The sequence below is a fragment of the Gobio gobio genome (assembly GCF_949357685.1).
Source record: "Gobio gobio genome assembly, chromosome: 7".
NCBI classification, from domain to species: Eukaryota; Metazoa; Chordata; class Actinopteri; order Cypriniformes; family Gobionidae; genus Gobio; species Gobio gobio.
The window spans coordinates 54,227,516-54,243,316 of NC_137103.1; the positions used below are offsets into that span (position 1 = coordinate 54,227,516).

The 15,801-nt window shown below is 33.9% G+C and overlaps 1 protein-coding gene across 1 annotated transcript in view; it reads right to left on the reverse strand.

The window, feature by feature from the left end:
- map3k13 (mitogen-activated protein kinase kinase kinase 13) overlaps positions 1-15,801 on the reverse strand; it is a 48,581-nt gene that overhangs the window by 4,963 nt on the left and 27,817 nt on the right. The window contains 6 exon segments of the mRNA XM_079822415.1: positions 3,457-4,180; positions 7,320-7,451; positions 10,554-10,670; positions 10,769-10,878; positions 12,395-12,503; positions 14,410-14,568. Coding sequence (XP_079678541.1) covers positions 3,457-4,180; positions 7,320-7,451; positions 10,554-10,670; positions 10,769-10,878; positions 12,395-12,503; positions 14,410-14,568 — 1,351 coding nt within the window.

Here is a 15,801-nt window from a genome sequence, read left to right on the forward strand (position 1 = left end):
TATATTGGATTACATTGAAGAAAAATTATTTTTCCACAAAAATATGAAGCAGCACGACTGTTTTCAAACCTGATAATAATCATAAATGTTTCTTGAGCAGCAGATCATCATATCTGAATGATTTCTGAAGGGTCATGTGACACTGAAGACTGGAGTAATGATGATAAATTCAGCTTTGATCACAGGAATAAATTACACTTTACTATATATTCACATAGAAAACAGTCATTTTACATTGAAATAATATTTCACAATTTTTACAGTATTTTTGAGCAAATAAATGCAGAGACTAAACTCCTAAACGTTTGACTGTTGAGTAAATCATATTCATTAGTTCTTATTTAAATGTTCTTTCTCTACTTAAAATGTTTCATGAGCAAAATATTCTGGGGAATATTGTTTTAATAGGTGATAAATCTGTATTTTCCCCCCATATTATGTGTTTTATAATATGTTCCATTAATTCCATCTTACAGGATGACATAAATTTGGTGCGAAATCAAAAGCAGAAATCAATCAATAATCAATAAACATTTTCAGTAGATTTGATGAATTCTGTGAATTGCCGTTAGTTGATGTGTGTCACTCTAAATCAGTTTGATAATATCAACATTTCAAAAGCCTCAAAATACAAAAAAATTGACAGTCAATCCCTCACTAATCAACGAATTATGAACATCATGTTCCTATAAATAATCAAGTTATGATTAGATAAACAGAAGTGTCTAAGCTTTCCGACAGTCTGATATCATTAAAGGGGTGATGAATTGAGAAATCAACTTTCCTTTGAGCCTTTTGTATATAAAAATTATTTTTTAAAAGTTTCAGAGCTGAAAACGTCCTTGTTAGTCAAAGAAAAGCTTTTATAGACACCAGGCCCAGAAAACGAGAGATCTCACAATATGTCGACCATTGACGTCATAGGAAGCAGAAGCACCGCCTCAAGCCCCGCCCACCGACTCGTGGAGCTAAACGGGGAGTTTATTCACTTTACATTAAGGTTTCATTTATATATTATTAGGGGTGCTCCGATTGATCGGCATCCGATCTCTATCGGTCGATAATCGCTTTGGGATGATTGATCGGCGGTCTCCAAAAAGGCCGATCTCATGAACCGATCGCATGCTGACGACACATAAACCCGCGCCTGCCGTGAGAGCGAGGACATGACATGCAGCGACACCGTCTCATTCTCTTTCCAGCGCGGGTAAAAGAATTATAATGCTGAAGGTGAGGTACAATTCATATTTCTATTAAATAACTTACATCTCACAGAAAGTTTTCAAATGACTGCGTAAGTTCACAAACAGCGCGAGTAAATCACCGCGTGCGCGCGCTCTCTCTCCCTTTCAAAATGCTCAAATGGCTTCATCATATCATCGCATCTGCACTAAAATCGAGCTGCACAGTTGACAGGATTTGCCACTTGCACAATCGAGCCAGTGTCGCATCGTCACTAAAGTTTATCATTTGCATTTATTTTTAAGTCTTGCCAGTGTTCAAACCGCTCAGCACTCGCGCGCTCTCCAGACCGTGAGCGCGCGCCCACACACACATACACACACACACACACACACAGGCCATCTCACAAAAAGCTTGCGAGAACAAATTGCGGTGAAATGGTCAGATACACACAAATGTATGTACTAAATGACCGTCTTGACGAGTGTGTGCGTAAACCCCGTCGTGACTCGCGAGTGAACGTTTGCGCTGAACTGTAACTGTAACCGTGTTCGCTCTTAAAGTGACAGCTGTCGAATAAACTGCTGCTGTCTCTGAGTTTCTCTTTGTCTTGTGTTGTTTGATGAATCTTTATGACACTCACTGCTCTTGAATGACTTTTGCAACCTTAAGTGTAAGGATTAATCTAATTTAATTTATTCAGGGAAGACCAATATAAATTTACATTTGATTTCTTATTAAATGTCTTTAGTATTTCTTATCTCAATACTAATGTTAGACCTACCTGAAAATTTGTCTTTAAAAAAAAAAATGCACTGCATGATCAAATATTTAGGTGAGATAATTATATACATCTATTATTTACATTTATTTGGGAAAGATGGCCTACAGTAGCCTTAAGTTATCTCATTTTCTAAAATAAACATTTGGTGGTTCTTCAAGATCTTGACTCTAGCCTATTTCTACAGTTTTTTTTTCTCAATACAGTTAATTTAGAGTTAGTTTCATTTCTACAAATGGTGCAAACTCTGCAAGATTATAGATAAAAGATTCCCATTCCCCTGCCATTCTGTGATCGGCAATCGGCAGATCATGATCTTGGTGATCGGTAATCGGTGATCGGCCCCAAAAATGCTGATCGGAGCATCTCTATATATTATTATTTATTTTTAAATATATTTTTATTATTGATATTTCAATATTTAAAAATTATGAATGTATTTTAATAACTTTAATACATTTTTTATTAATTATTTATTTTCATTTTATTATTATTATTATTTTTTAAATCATTATTTTTATTATTTATTTGATCAAAAATACAGTAAAAATATAGCCTGACGTTATCATCCTCAATTCTAGTCAGAATATGAGTCTGATCTGCTCGGTTGGGCTGTGATTATGGGCTTGTTTCAACCGAACCAGAAAAGACCTCAATTGGATAGACCTACAACCAATCAGAGCAACGGAGCGACGCTTAACGTTAGTTGTCAAATGTCAACAGAACTCAACTGCACTGTGTTGCCAAGTCCGCGGGTTGAAGCGACCCAGATTATGATATACAGACCCAGGAATGTGAATTGTATCAGGCAGCCCTGCCAAAATAACACATATTTTACCCCCCAAATGCCATTTTTTCCCCGGAGAACCCCCCCGGAAGCTATTGGGCTTGTTTTTGGCTAGTTTTGAGTAGCAATTGGGTGGGTTTTGTTGTAAAAACTTGGCAACCCTGTCTGCACGCACGCTGGAATAAAAAACGTTAGAAGAAAAAGATGAGTGTAAACGATCTTTGCCGGTGTTGTAAAAAAATCATTGGAGTACTTACCAACACCATCATCATTTCTGAGAGAAATAGTAAAGGTGAACGCATATACGAACAAGTTCTCCGTTTAGGATTAGAACAAATTCAACCCAATCGCTCTTTGATGATGTGGATGATTACGTCACTGTTGATCATCTGTCCATCATCATCTAAAGCCCGCCCTGATGATTTCATTGGTCCGAACAGTTTCTGTTCAGGCATAATTACTCCTCTAACGATCAAGTCCAGACCGAACTGCCCGAGTTAAAATGTTGTGGGTTCGGCTGGCATCCAGACTAGTAAAAATATTTAAATATTATTAAAATTCATAATAACTGTTTTCTATGTGAATATATAGTAAAGTGTAATTTATTCCTGTGATCAAAGCTGAATTTATCATCATTACTCCAGTCTTCAGTGTCACATGATCCTTCAGAAATGATGATTTATTATCAGTCTTTAGTGTCACTTACTTTTCTGAGCGGTCTGAGTGTGTGCAGTGAGCTTCCTCTCGAGCCCTGCTCCGGCTTCTCTCTCTTCCCCTGAGCTTCACCCTCTCCCGTCGGCTCCAGCGTCTTCTTGGCGGCGGGCGGCGTTCCCTCACTCGTTCTCAGCAGGGAGTAATGTGGGAGTTCGGGATGGCTGGGAGCGGATGGGGGCGTCTCCTGGCAGTGCAAGCAGCCGGGGAACGGGTGAGCCTGGCAGCAGGGGCAAAGCGGCCCAGGACCGGAGCCCACGGCCGGAGGGATGGAGGACCTGCGGTGGCGGGAATCAGCATCCACCGCGGTGGAGATGAGATCGGGGCTGGAGCCGGACAGCCGGCGCTGGAGGTGGTCAGTCTGTGGGCTGCGGAGGGCGGCTGCTGGGCCGAAGTAGCGCAGGTTGTTGGCACACGTGGCCACGGCGCTGGCCCGGTTCTGCAGCGGGACAAGGGGACCCTCGGGTGGAGGGTGATGATGGTGGAGATGGTAACTTTGCTCCTGTAGGGGTTGCTGCTCTTCGGAGGGGGCCGAATTGGACCTCAGCGCACCCAGGAAATCATTGTGGCTGCCTTTGCTGTTGGCCCGCCGGTGGCGGGGTTTACTGCGGTACCGGGTTTTCCCAGGCGGGGTGGACACTTTTGGGCTTCCTGACAGTGGTGATGGAGCAGATAGAGGCTCGACGCTGGGAATGCCATCGGAGCGCAGCAGATCCGGTCTGTGGGAGATGCACAAGGTTAATGATCTTATGAAGAATTCATGACAGATGCTATTCCATTTGGCACAAAAATGACTTTAACCCTTTAACTGTCACCCCCCTTTTTGAGAATACACATGAAAATGCACTATCCAAACTTAAGGGCTGTAATTCAAGAATGCTTTGGAATATAGACCAAAGTTTGGTCTCGTTTTAAAGACGACATTCTGCAGATTATTGCTGAAGTGAAAGCAATGAAAGTATGAAATAGTTATGGAAGTTTAAATTTACTGTAAATGAAAAATACTGTACTAAATATTTTTTATTTCATATAAAATATATATTTTACAAAAAAGAATTTACTCTAAAATTACTATAAAATCAAAGCCATATGTCTAACCAATTTGTGTTCCAAATTTGAAGTTGATATCACAAAAATTGAAGTCCCCATGAGATTTTGTTTAGGGTGCTGTACCAAAAATAGCCACCGGGTGTCATTCAAATTCCATTTATTGTTGTTTTGATGCATTTTCCTGTAAATTTCTGTCCAAATATTACTTCCATCACAAAACAGTCACCAAATATGGACCCTTGAGACTCAGACCTTTCCGACAATATGCGTTTTGTCAAGATTGGAAAAGATTTCGAATATAAAGTAGTTAAAATAATTGTTGTAATATGAAACATGACAGCGCCCACTAGGGGAGGAGCCCACTAGAATAATTTAGAGTAACGTTTCTATGGCAACACAATGTCCGATTTCAAAACGGTTTTCAAAGGATGAATTTTGAGTTTGTAAGCTTTCAAATGATACCTAATTTGTGATAATTACTTAAATATATGATATGAAAAAAGGCGATCAAAAAAAGAGCACCAGGCGTCCCACCTGTGGGACGGTGACAGTTATTAACTACAAATGACTTTAACTACACAGCGATGACTTTAACTATAAATTACTTTTTTTGTTGTTGTTGTAATTTAGTGTTTTTTATTTTTGAAAAGGCATACAGAACATTTTGCCATACTAGAAAGAAAACTTATTAGACCACTATTACCCATGCCCTCCCCTCTTCCCCAACTCCACCCTTTGCACTCAGGACTTGGACGGATAAACAAAATCTTATAGATACATACATACATACATATATATATATATATATATATATATATATATATATATATATATATATATATATACACAAAAATGTAATTAAATAAATGTAAAAATAAATACAAATTTAGTAACAAAAATTATAACCGCAGAATCAGTAGCTGTAGATTAACTACAAATTACTTTAACTACACAGCGATGACTTTAACTACAAATTGTCCAAACATGTTTGCAAAAAAAAAAAATATTACAAATAAAAAGAGAATCAATCTTTCATCTTCCAATTGTGTAATATTTATTGTGCAGTTTTTCCATTTCACTCCTTTCAGTAAAACGTGATATCGCTTAAACCAGGGATTTTTGATGCAAGTGTTTTATATTGATTGCTTTTATTTTTTTAATTAAACGCATTCACATGTTCACGGTTCTCTAATTTTGGGTAATGTTTACATGACATACAGGTAAACAAATACAATATAAATGTTTTTTATTATGCAATTTTTTCAAACAATTATTCATTAAATAATTTATAATTATTGATTTATTTAATTATTAAGCTTTTCATTTTAAGATAATTTTTATTTTTATAAATATTGTTTATTATTTATATTATTTTAACATATTTTTCTTTCATTTTAATTTATTTTTTATGATCAACTTTTCAATAATGTTTCATTTTGTATATTATTCATCTTTTTAAATATATTTTTATTATTGATATTTATTACTTTGAATAAATGATTAATGTATTTTAATAAAATTAATTCATTTTAAATCAATGACTATTATTTTTTTATTGTTTAATTTAATTATTTATCACTTAAAAAAATCTAAAACAAATAAATAATTAAATTATTTTAATTACTTAACGTATTAATTATTCACTTTACATTAATGTTTCATTTATATATTATTATTTATTTTTAAATATATTTCTACTATTGATATTTATTACTTTTAATTAATTATTAATGTATTTTAATAAAATTAATTCATTTTAAATCAATGACTATTATTTTTTTATTGTTTAATTTAATGATTTATCACTTAAAAAAATCTAAAACAAATAAATAATTAAATTATTTTAATTACTTAACGTATTAATTATTCACTTTACATTAATGTTTCATTTATATATTATTATTTATTTTTAAATACATTTTTATTATTGATATTTCAATTTTTAAAAATTATTAATGTATTTTAATAACATTAATTAATTCTTTATTTTATTTTTGAAATCATAATTTGTATTATGTATTGTTAAATTTAATTATTAACTAATCTACTTAATTTTTAATTAAACTCGTGAACCCCTGCAGTTCCCTCATGGACCCCCAGAGGTCATGAACCCCAGTTTTGGGCTCAGACTCTTAAGGCCTGTACACACCGGGACGAATATCGCACGCGCTTATCGCCAGCGTTTTTCGTGCCGTTTTTCGGCGCGTCTTGAGTGTTCACACCCAAGCGATTTCCACTGGCGATGCGCCGAGTGAACATGCACATTCAGTCGATGCGCTCCCGGTACACAAGGTGGTGCTGCGCCACACTGCGAGTGCTTCTGACACTCGCTTGTCACACAGAAGAAGAAGAGAGACAGTATTTAAGTGCTTGCCAAAACCATAGACATATTATGTATATGGACAAAACCATTCACACACTTTTTGCTAACTGGCAAGCAGCATTAGCAGTTCATCTTCTTCTTTGTCTACTTACTACTTCTTTGTCGTATCAATGTGTGCTCGGCAAGACCGGTTTTGTGCTTGAGCGCCACCCAGTCGTGTTTTACTGTCACTTCAGCAGCTCCAGGCACGTGAACAAAAGCGCCGATCTCATTGGTCGGCCAGTTTTTTACGCGCCGCGTCAAAATAAAAAAAACGAACCCGAGGCGTTTTTTTTAAAATGACGCTTTTACGCCTGGCGTTTTGCGCGTCGGTGTGAACACTCACATTGGCGCCCATTGTTTAGTCGTTAAACGTCGGCGATAAACGCGCGCGAAAATCGTCCCGGTGTGAACAGGCCTTTAAGTGTAAGATATGAGCACAACACCTCTTGGGTGGCAGTGTCCCGGGCTTATGGTTCATGCTGCTCTTCTTCTTGATGAGCTTCTCCACAGCATTGGGCCGCACCAGGTGCCGTTTGTAGGTGCCGGGATACTTCTTCTCCACCGCCTGCTCCCTCCTGCAGGAACACACGGGACAGAAGCAAGATCTCACTGAAGGATCAGTGTGTGCTCGCTCAGAGAAAATGTGGGTCATGGAAAAACTGCACGAGCCAGATCAGATTTAATTACAGCATCAGAGTCTACAGAGACTGTGTCTGCGAGGTCAGAGGTCAGACTCATTACAGCCTTTCATGAGGAATTTCATGCCAATAAACGGACAAACCCAAGAGAGAGAGAGAGAGAGAGAGAGAATCAGAAACACTACCACACGACTATAGAGACAGAGCGTATTTAGGCCACGCCCACACCGGGGGGGAAAACAATCCAACGCTCTCCATTGACTTTGCATTGCGTGAGGCTGCCTCATTGTCATTTCGGATTATAACAAAAAACAGAACAATGTCTAAAAGCTGATATGTGACGAGGTGTACAGCAAACAAGCTAAACAACACAGAAATAAGTTTTTATAAGCTGTCGACCCAAAAAAACGAGCGTTTAAGAAGATAAAAGTGGATACAGGCAATACGAAGTGAAGCTTCAGCTGAAGAATGGGGAAATTTAGGGATCCTGACACTCAGTATGTCTCAGTATGTCTATGTGTGCAGTAAACATTTTGTCACTGTTAAGTCAAATATCCAAATGTCTGTTTTATATATTATATTTCCTGTCTCTGATTATGTTCCCCTCTAGTCGTCGTAGTTCTCAGTGTAATATGACCCGCGCGCTCTGTCTCAATGCCCTGAATCCACTTTTTTGTCCTTAAACGCTCGTTTTTTTGGGTCAACAGCTTATAAAAACGTCTGGGTTTTTGCTTCTGGGTTTTGTTTAGCTTGTTTGCTGTACACTTTGTCACATATCAGCTTTTATACATTGTTCAGTTTTTTGTTATAAGTCCGAAATGACAAAAAGGCCGCTTCACGCAATGCAAAGTCAATGGAGACGGTTTGATTGTTTCCCCCCCCGGTGGGCGTGGCCTTCAGATTATGACACGTGTCTCTATACTCTGACCTCTGACCTGCTGTACTTGTTAAAAGGAACAGATCACGCAGAGTGCAGTATAGTATCCCACAATGCAATGGTGTACAGTCTTACCTTCCATTTCCAGTGTGATGAATGAACTGTAAGTAACACCAGCAGTGATTTTGAACATCTCTTGACTCATTATTTGATTTGACTACTAGAAGAACCAGATTTATTTATAGCAGCATGTTCAGATGTTTAAACTTCAGTCAAAATAAGTTCTGCGAAGAATCAATTCAAAATGATTCAATTCAGTGATTCATTTAAATCATCACTCAAAGGTTTCTCATGCACTAGCATGTTTTAGTCAATAGGTAAATATTACCGTTTATGACTGTGTATTGTTATATTTGTGCATAAAATTACTAAATATTATTGTTCCTTGTGTTCCCTAGTATTTTTATTATTTTCGTTTTAAGATTATTTTTGTTGTATTTTATTACATTTATATATGATTTTTATTTTTATTTGAATTAATTTAATTTGTATTAATTATTCATTTGAATTAATGTGTCATTTATATATTAATATTTATTTTTAAAAATATTTTTGTATTATTGATATTTATTATTTTGAATACATTATAATAATATAATACATTATAAAAATTGTACTTAATTTATTTTTAATATATTATTTATTTTCATGTTTAATTTAAAAATAATAATTATTATCTTTATTATTTATATGCATTTATTATTTTATTTAATTAATTTCACTCAAATACAAACTATAAAATATGATTGTTCCTTGTGTTCACTTGGCAAAAACATGCCTTGATTTATTTTTTATTATTATTTATCCTTATAACTTTTCATTTTAATATTATTTTTTAGTTTTCATAAAGATTTAAATTATTTAAATCTTTTAAGTAATTCAATTTGTATTAATTATTCACTTTTCATCAATGTTAAATTTTTATATTATTATTTATTTATTAATACATTTTATTATTGATATTTATTATTTTTCGTAAAATTATTAATGTATTTTAATAATTTTATTTAATACATTTTTTTTCAATAATGATTTGTATTATTTATGTTATTTATTATTTAATTTAATTATCAATTTCACTCAAATATAAATGATTAAATATGATGTTCCTTGTGTTCACTTGGCAAAAACATGCCTTGATTTATTTTTTATTATTATTTATCCTTATAACTTTTCATTTTAAGATAATTTAATTAAAGTCTTCATGAAAACTTTTTTTTTTTTATATTTAATATTTTTCATAAATTATTAATATATTTTAATAATAATTTTTTTATTATTTTTGAAATAATTATTTGTATTATTTAATTTAATTATCAATTTCAGTCAAATATAAAATGATTAAATATGATGTTCCTTGTGTTCACTTGGCGAAAACATGCCTTGATTTTTTTATTTTTTTTATTTATCCTTATCTTTTCATTTTAAGATTCTTTTTTAGTTTTCATAAAGATTTTAATTATTTAAATTATTTTAATGTTTTGTTATTTTAAGTAATTACATTAGTATTAATGATTCACTTTTCATTAATATTTCATAAATTATTATTATATTTTAATAATACATTTTATATTATTTTTGAAATAATGATTTGTATTATTTATGTTATTTATTATTTAATTTAATGATCAATTTCACTCAAATACAAATTATTAAATATGATGTTCCTTGCGTTCACTTAGCGAAAACATGCCTTGATTAATTTTTTTATTACTATTTATCCTTATAACTTTTCATTTTAAGATTATTTTTAGTTTTTATAAAGATTTAAATTATTTAAATTTTAATGTTTTTATTATTTTAAGTAATTACATTTTTATAAATTATTCACTTTTCATTGTTTCATTTTTATATGATTTATTTTTTAATACATTTTATTATTGATATTTATTATTTTTCATAAATTAATATATTTTAATAATAATTTTTTTGTATTTTTTTTAAATAATGATTTGTATTATTTATGTTATTTTATTATTTAATTTAATGATCAATTTCACTCACATATAAATGATTAAATATGATGTTCGTTGTGTTCACTTGATCAGATGTAGACTGTATTTGACTGTATTCTGAGTGCCCTTGACTGGAGGAGCACTTACTTGAGCAGCTCTTTCTCCCGCACCTCCAGCTGTAGCATGATCGCGCTCAGCTCCATGTACAGGTTATTGGCCCGCTCCAGTTTCCTCTCGTAATGCTCTCGGATGTCCAGAGCATGTCTGAAACACACACACACACAAACACACAGAGAGCGTGAGAACGGACACACACACACACACACACACACACAGTGATGGCTCTCTCTCTTCTCTCTCACCGCAGCTCGTCTCTTCTGCGGCGAATCAGCTCCTCGTCCAGCCGATGGATGCATGTGCCTTCACTCTTGATCTTCTCAAAATGCTTCTTCACCTCTTCTCTCCAATTGGCCTGTCACAGACAGTGCTGTTATTATATTAACTGACACTTAAAAAATAGTTTCAGTTATTCAATATAAAATAAATCAATTATAAATATGAGATGACACATTTAAAATGACAAAAAAAAATGGCTGACTTGGCAACTTAACTGAAATAAAATAAGTCGGAGCTAAAAATGCTAAAACGGAAATAAAAATATATAAAAAAAATTAAACTAATAAAAATGACAAAAGCATGCAAATTAAAATGAAATGAAAATAGATAATATAAAAATAAATTAGGGCTGTCAAAAGATTAATCACGATTAATCGCATCCAAAATAAAAGTTTGTGTTTACATAATATATGTGTGTGTACTCTGTTAATTATTATTTATATATAAATACACACACAAGCATGTATATATTTAAGAAGAAAAAAAATATTTTTATATATAAAACATTTATATTTATATATATTATAGATTATATAAATGTATATACATGCAAATATTTCTTAAATATATACATGAATGTGTGTTTATTTATATATAAATAATAATTAACAGAGTACACACACATATATTATGTAAACACAAACTTTTATTTTGGATGCGATTAATCGCGATTAATCTTTTGACAGCCCTAAAATAAATGATTCATTTATTTATAACTTAAATTTGTATTGATTATGAGCTTCTCATTTTAAGATTTTTATTTCTGATAAATATTTTATATTCATATTATTTATTATTTGAATGTTTTTTTTATTTCAACTACTTTAAGTTTTATTTATAGATCACTGTTTATTTTTTAAATATATATTTTTATAAATCATATTTATTATTCTTAATAAACTAATGTATTTAAATAACTTTATATAATTAGTTTATAATTAATTATTTATTTACATGTTTAAATTATTATGATTTATTTTTTTAATATACATTTTAATTATTTGTATTTATTATTTAAGTTATTGCCAACATAATTTAATTGTATAATTAATAATACATTCATTTTAATAAAAACAATATTTTATAATAATTTTATTATTACAAATTATGAATTAATTATTTATTATTTAAAGACAAAAGCACGTAAATTAAACTAAAATTAAATTAAAACAGAAAATATAAAAATAAGAGACATTTGTTCATGAATCACATGACACATGCACATGAAATGTGCAAATTTAGTTCAGGGGCCGGTTGCATAAACCGTTAAGACTAGTCTTACAAGTTAGACATACATTTTTTTCTTTAAGACAGTTCATAATTTTTTTTAAAATCAGTTACATAAAAACATAGACTGGCCTAATTTGATACGAAAAGTAAGACTGAATGCCCCTTGCCTAACTGCTAGTGGCTCATACCAGATCTTAAGACACTGTCTTAACATAATGGCTTAGTTTATGCAACTGGCCCCAGATTTATGAACTATTAGAGATTAAGAAACAGTTGGATAACTGCTTCTTGTTTCTTTTGACTTCTCCATCACTGAAGACTTGAGTGAGGCCATTGGAGGAACCTTTGCTGGATTTCCCCACCTGAGATTTGAAGTAGGTCTCCTGTGGCGTCCCGAGCACATCAGCCGAGGCGATGTCTAGATGCAGAAGGATCTGCCTGAAGGACGGACGGTTTCGGGGTTTACCTTGCCTGCAGGTACAACAACAACACCATCTCAACCAACCAATAAAATCATGTTTTACAGAACACTTCATTCTAACTGGTCAATCACAGCAAATATATCTTTGCAACATCCAGAATAATCCAGCAAACAACATTCAAGCTTTCAAAACTACTTCAGACTTAAAGGGTTAGTTCAACCAAAAATGAAAATTTTGTCATTAATTACTTCCCCTCATGTCGTTCGACACCCGTCAGACCTCCGTTCATCTTCAGAACACAAATGAAGATATTTTAGTGTAAATCTGATGCTCTGAAAGGCCTCCATTAGCACAATGCACTTTACACTATCAAGACCCTTAAAAGGTACTAATAGGGTGACCACCTGTCCCGCTTTGCGTTGTACCGCACAGCATTTTCACCCCTTGTCCCGCATGTCGCATATTGAGAAAATGTCCCGCATTTTCACCAGTCTATTGATTTTTAATGATCATATTGAGAAAACATGCATGCGTTCTTTTGCCTTTTTAAGAAAGCATTTTATTTATTATTTTTGCGGCATCGTTTTTCACCTATATTTAACAGCGCTTCGTCAGAAGTAACATCCCGCTTTACACAAATACAAAAGCCATTTTTTAAACCATATCCAATGGTTGAAAAGAAAGGAGTAAACACGGTCACTAGTAGGTTGTGACGGCAGTCAATCAAAATGTGGAGCGGTGATTAGTTCCATGTGTTCCCTGTCAGAAAACGAATGGATAGTTCTGTAAATAAATGAATATATATATATATATAAATAAATGCAGTTCTGTATACAAATGTTTATTTATATATACTAATTTAATGTTGTTTTATTTGTTTCATTATTTATTTAGTTGGATTTTAGTTGCACTTGGTCAGAACTGTTTCAAAAGTAGTTATCTGCATGATGCCTGCTGCCTTTGGGCTCAGTGATGTTGAATTTAAGATTATACAACAGTTTCAGGTTATGTTTTAGTGTTGGTAACATCATGTCCCACATTGTCCCACACAAACTTAGTAATCGTCCCACATTTGGTTTGTTTGATGGTGGTCACCCTAGGTACTAAAGATGTCGCTACAAAGTCCATCTCACTACAGTGGTTCTACGATAACTTTATGAATCGGCGAGAATAGTTTTTGTGCGCAAAAAAACCTAAATAACGACTTATATAGTGATGACGATTTCAAAACACGGCATCATGAAGCTTCGAAGCGTTATGAATCACTGAGTCGATTCAGCAGTTTGAATCGCCAAATTTCAGCAGTTTGGTGGTTTGACACACGATCCGAATCATGAATCGACTCACTGATTCATAACGCTTCGAAGCTTCATGATGCCGTGTTTTGAAATCGTCATCACTATATAAGTCGTTATTTAGGTTTTTTTTGCGCACAAAAACTATTCTCGTCACTCCATAAAGTTATTGTAGAACCACTGTAGTGAGATGGACTTTGTAACGACGTCTTTAGTGCCTTTTAAGGGTCTTGAGAGTGAACCGTGCCATTGTGTCAATGGAGGCCTTTCAGAGCCATCAGATTACAACTAAAATATCTTCATTTGTGTCTGAAGATGAACGGAGGTCTGACGGGTGTCAAACGACATAAGGGAAAGTCATTAATGACAGAATTTTCTTTTTTGGGTGAACTAACCCTTTAAAAACTCTTCTCAAGTCAATATCAAAGTTCATCTTTTTTTAAAAACTAGTTTATAATTGATTTCCTACACATCTGCTCTAGTTTCACTTGTATCATTTCATAATCTCTCTCACAGTATATCAACTCAAATCAATATTTCTTGGACATTATTTCTGTCATATTTGTAGCTTCATTCCATAAACAATAGCATAAGGTTTTCCATCATAAATACAGCAGCAGCACAGACGAATGGACACATGTAGATGACGTGGAGTCTCACCAGGTCTGTTTCATGAGGATCTTGAAGCCGTCGGGACAGGTGGAGGGCACAGGCAGATGGAGGCTGTTGCTCCCCACGCCCCAGATAATGGCGGAGGAGTCCACGTCCTTATAGGGGATCTCACCAGTCAGAAGCTCCCACAACACCACACCAAACGACCTGCAAACACACGGAAATGAGCAATGACACAAGGACCGTGTAGATCCGCTCTGACGGTCCAACAAAGTAGAGATAGCCCTGGTGTTCCTGTCCAGGAAGATTTGTCTGTAAGGGTAATGTTTAAATGCACAGTTACCAGACAAATATTTTTTGAGTTCTCCCTCCGGTGCGAGGAAGACCCGTTTAGATCTGCTCTGACGGGTGAAACATCTAGAGAACGCCCTCAAGTTAGGCCAAGAAGATTTGTCTAGACTTGTCTAAATTTCGACTAAAATTGACTAAATTTGTCTAAGGTACTGTCTAAACCTGACAAATATTTTTAAGTCAAGTCAAGTCAACTTTATTTATATAGCGCTTTTAACAATGTAGATTGTTTCAAAGCAGCTTTACAGTGTTAAACAGGAAAATAATGCAGCATAATTTTATTCAGCTGTATAGCCATTCTGGAAAATTTTCAAGTATCATACAGTGACAGTGTGGGCTTTAGATCAATAATATGATCAGTAATTTAGTTTAAATGGTTAATTTAGTTTATTATTTAGATGTATTTCGATGTTTAGTTGAAAAATGTAGTGTCCCCAACTGAGCACGCCAAGCCAGAGGCAACAGTGGCAAGGAAACCAAAACCCCATCAGGAGACCTAATGGAGAAAAATAAACCTTGGGAGAAACCAGGCTCAGTCGGGGTGCCAGTTCTCCTCTGGCCAATTAACAAACAGTGTATTATTATTATTATTATTCTGGCAGCTTTACAGCTCAGAGGTCATAATAGATCAGAATATTCGAGGGACCGGGGGCAACATGCTGGAGACGGGTTTATTGAGGATGACATATCGATTTAAGTATTATTTAATTGTAATATTCGAACAATCGGAGTCAACACGCCGCAAAACCTTGAAACCTTTAAAAGGTTTTAAAGCAAACCTGACTCTCCATTTTCTTCCAGCCCAGATAGGGGATTTCATCTTTATTTTTTTATCCTCTTTTAATTCCTATTATAACTGTTATACTATATATATTTTTATTTTATTCACTTATGACTATTTTAACTTCATTTCTGTGTAAAGCACTTTGAATTGCCACTGTGTATGAAATGTGCTATACAAATAAACTTGCCTTGCCTTTTACGTCGTTCTAAACCTTGTTTTTGAAAGACGTCTCTTCTGCTCAGCAAGGCTGCATTTAATTGATCAAAAATACTGTAAAAATAGGGAATATTAATCCAATGTAAAAT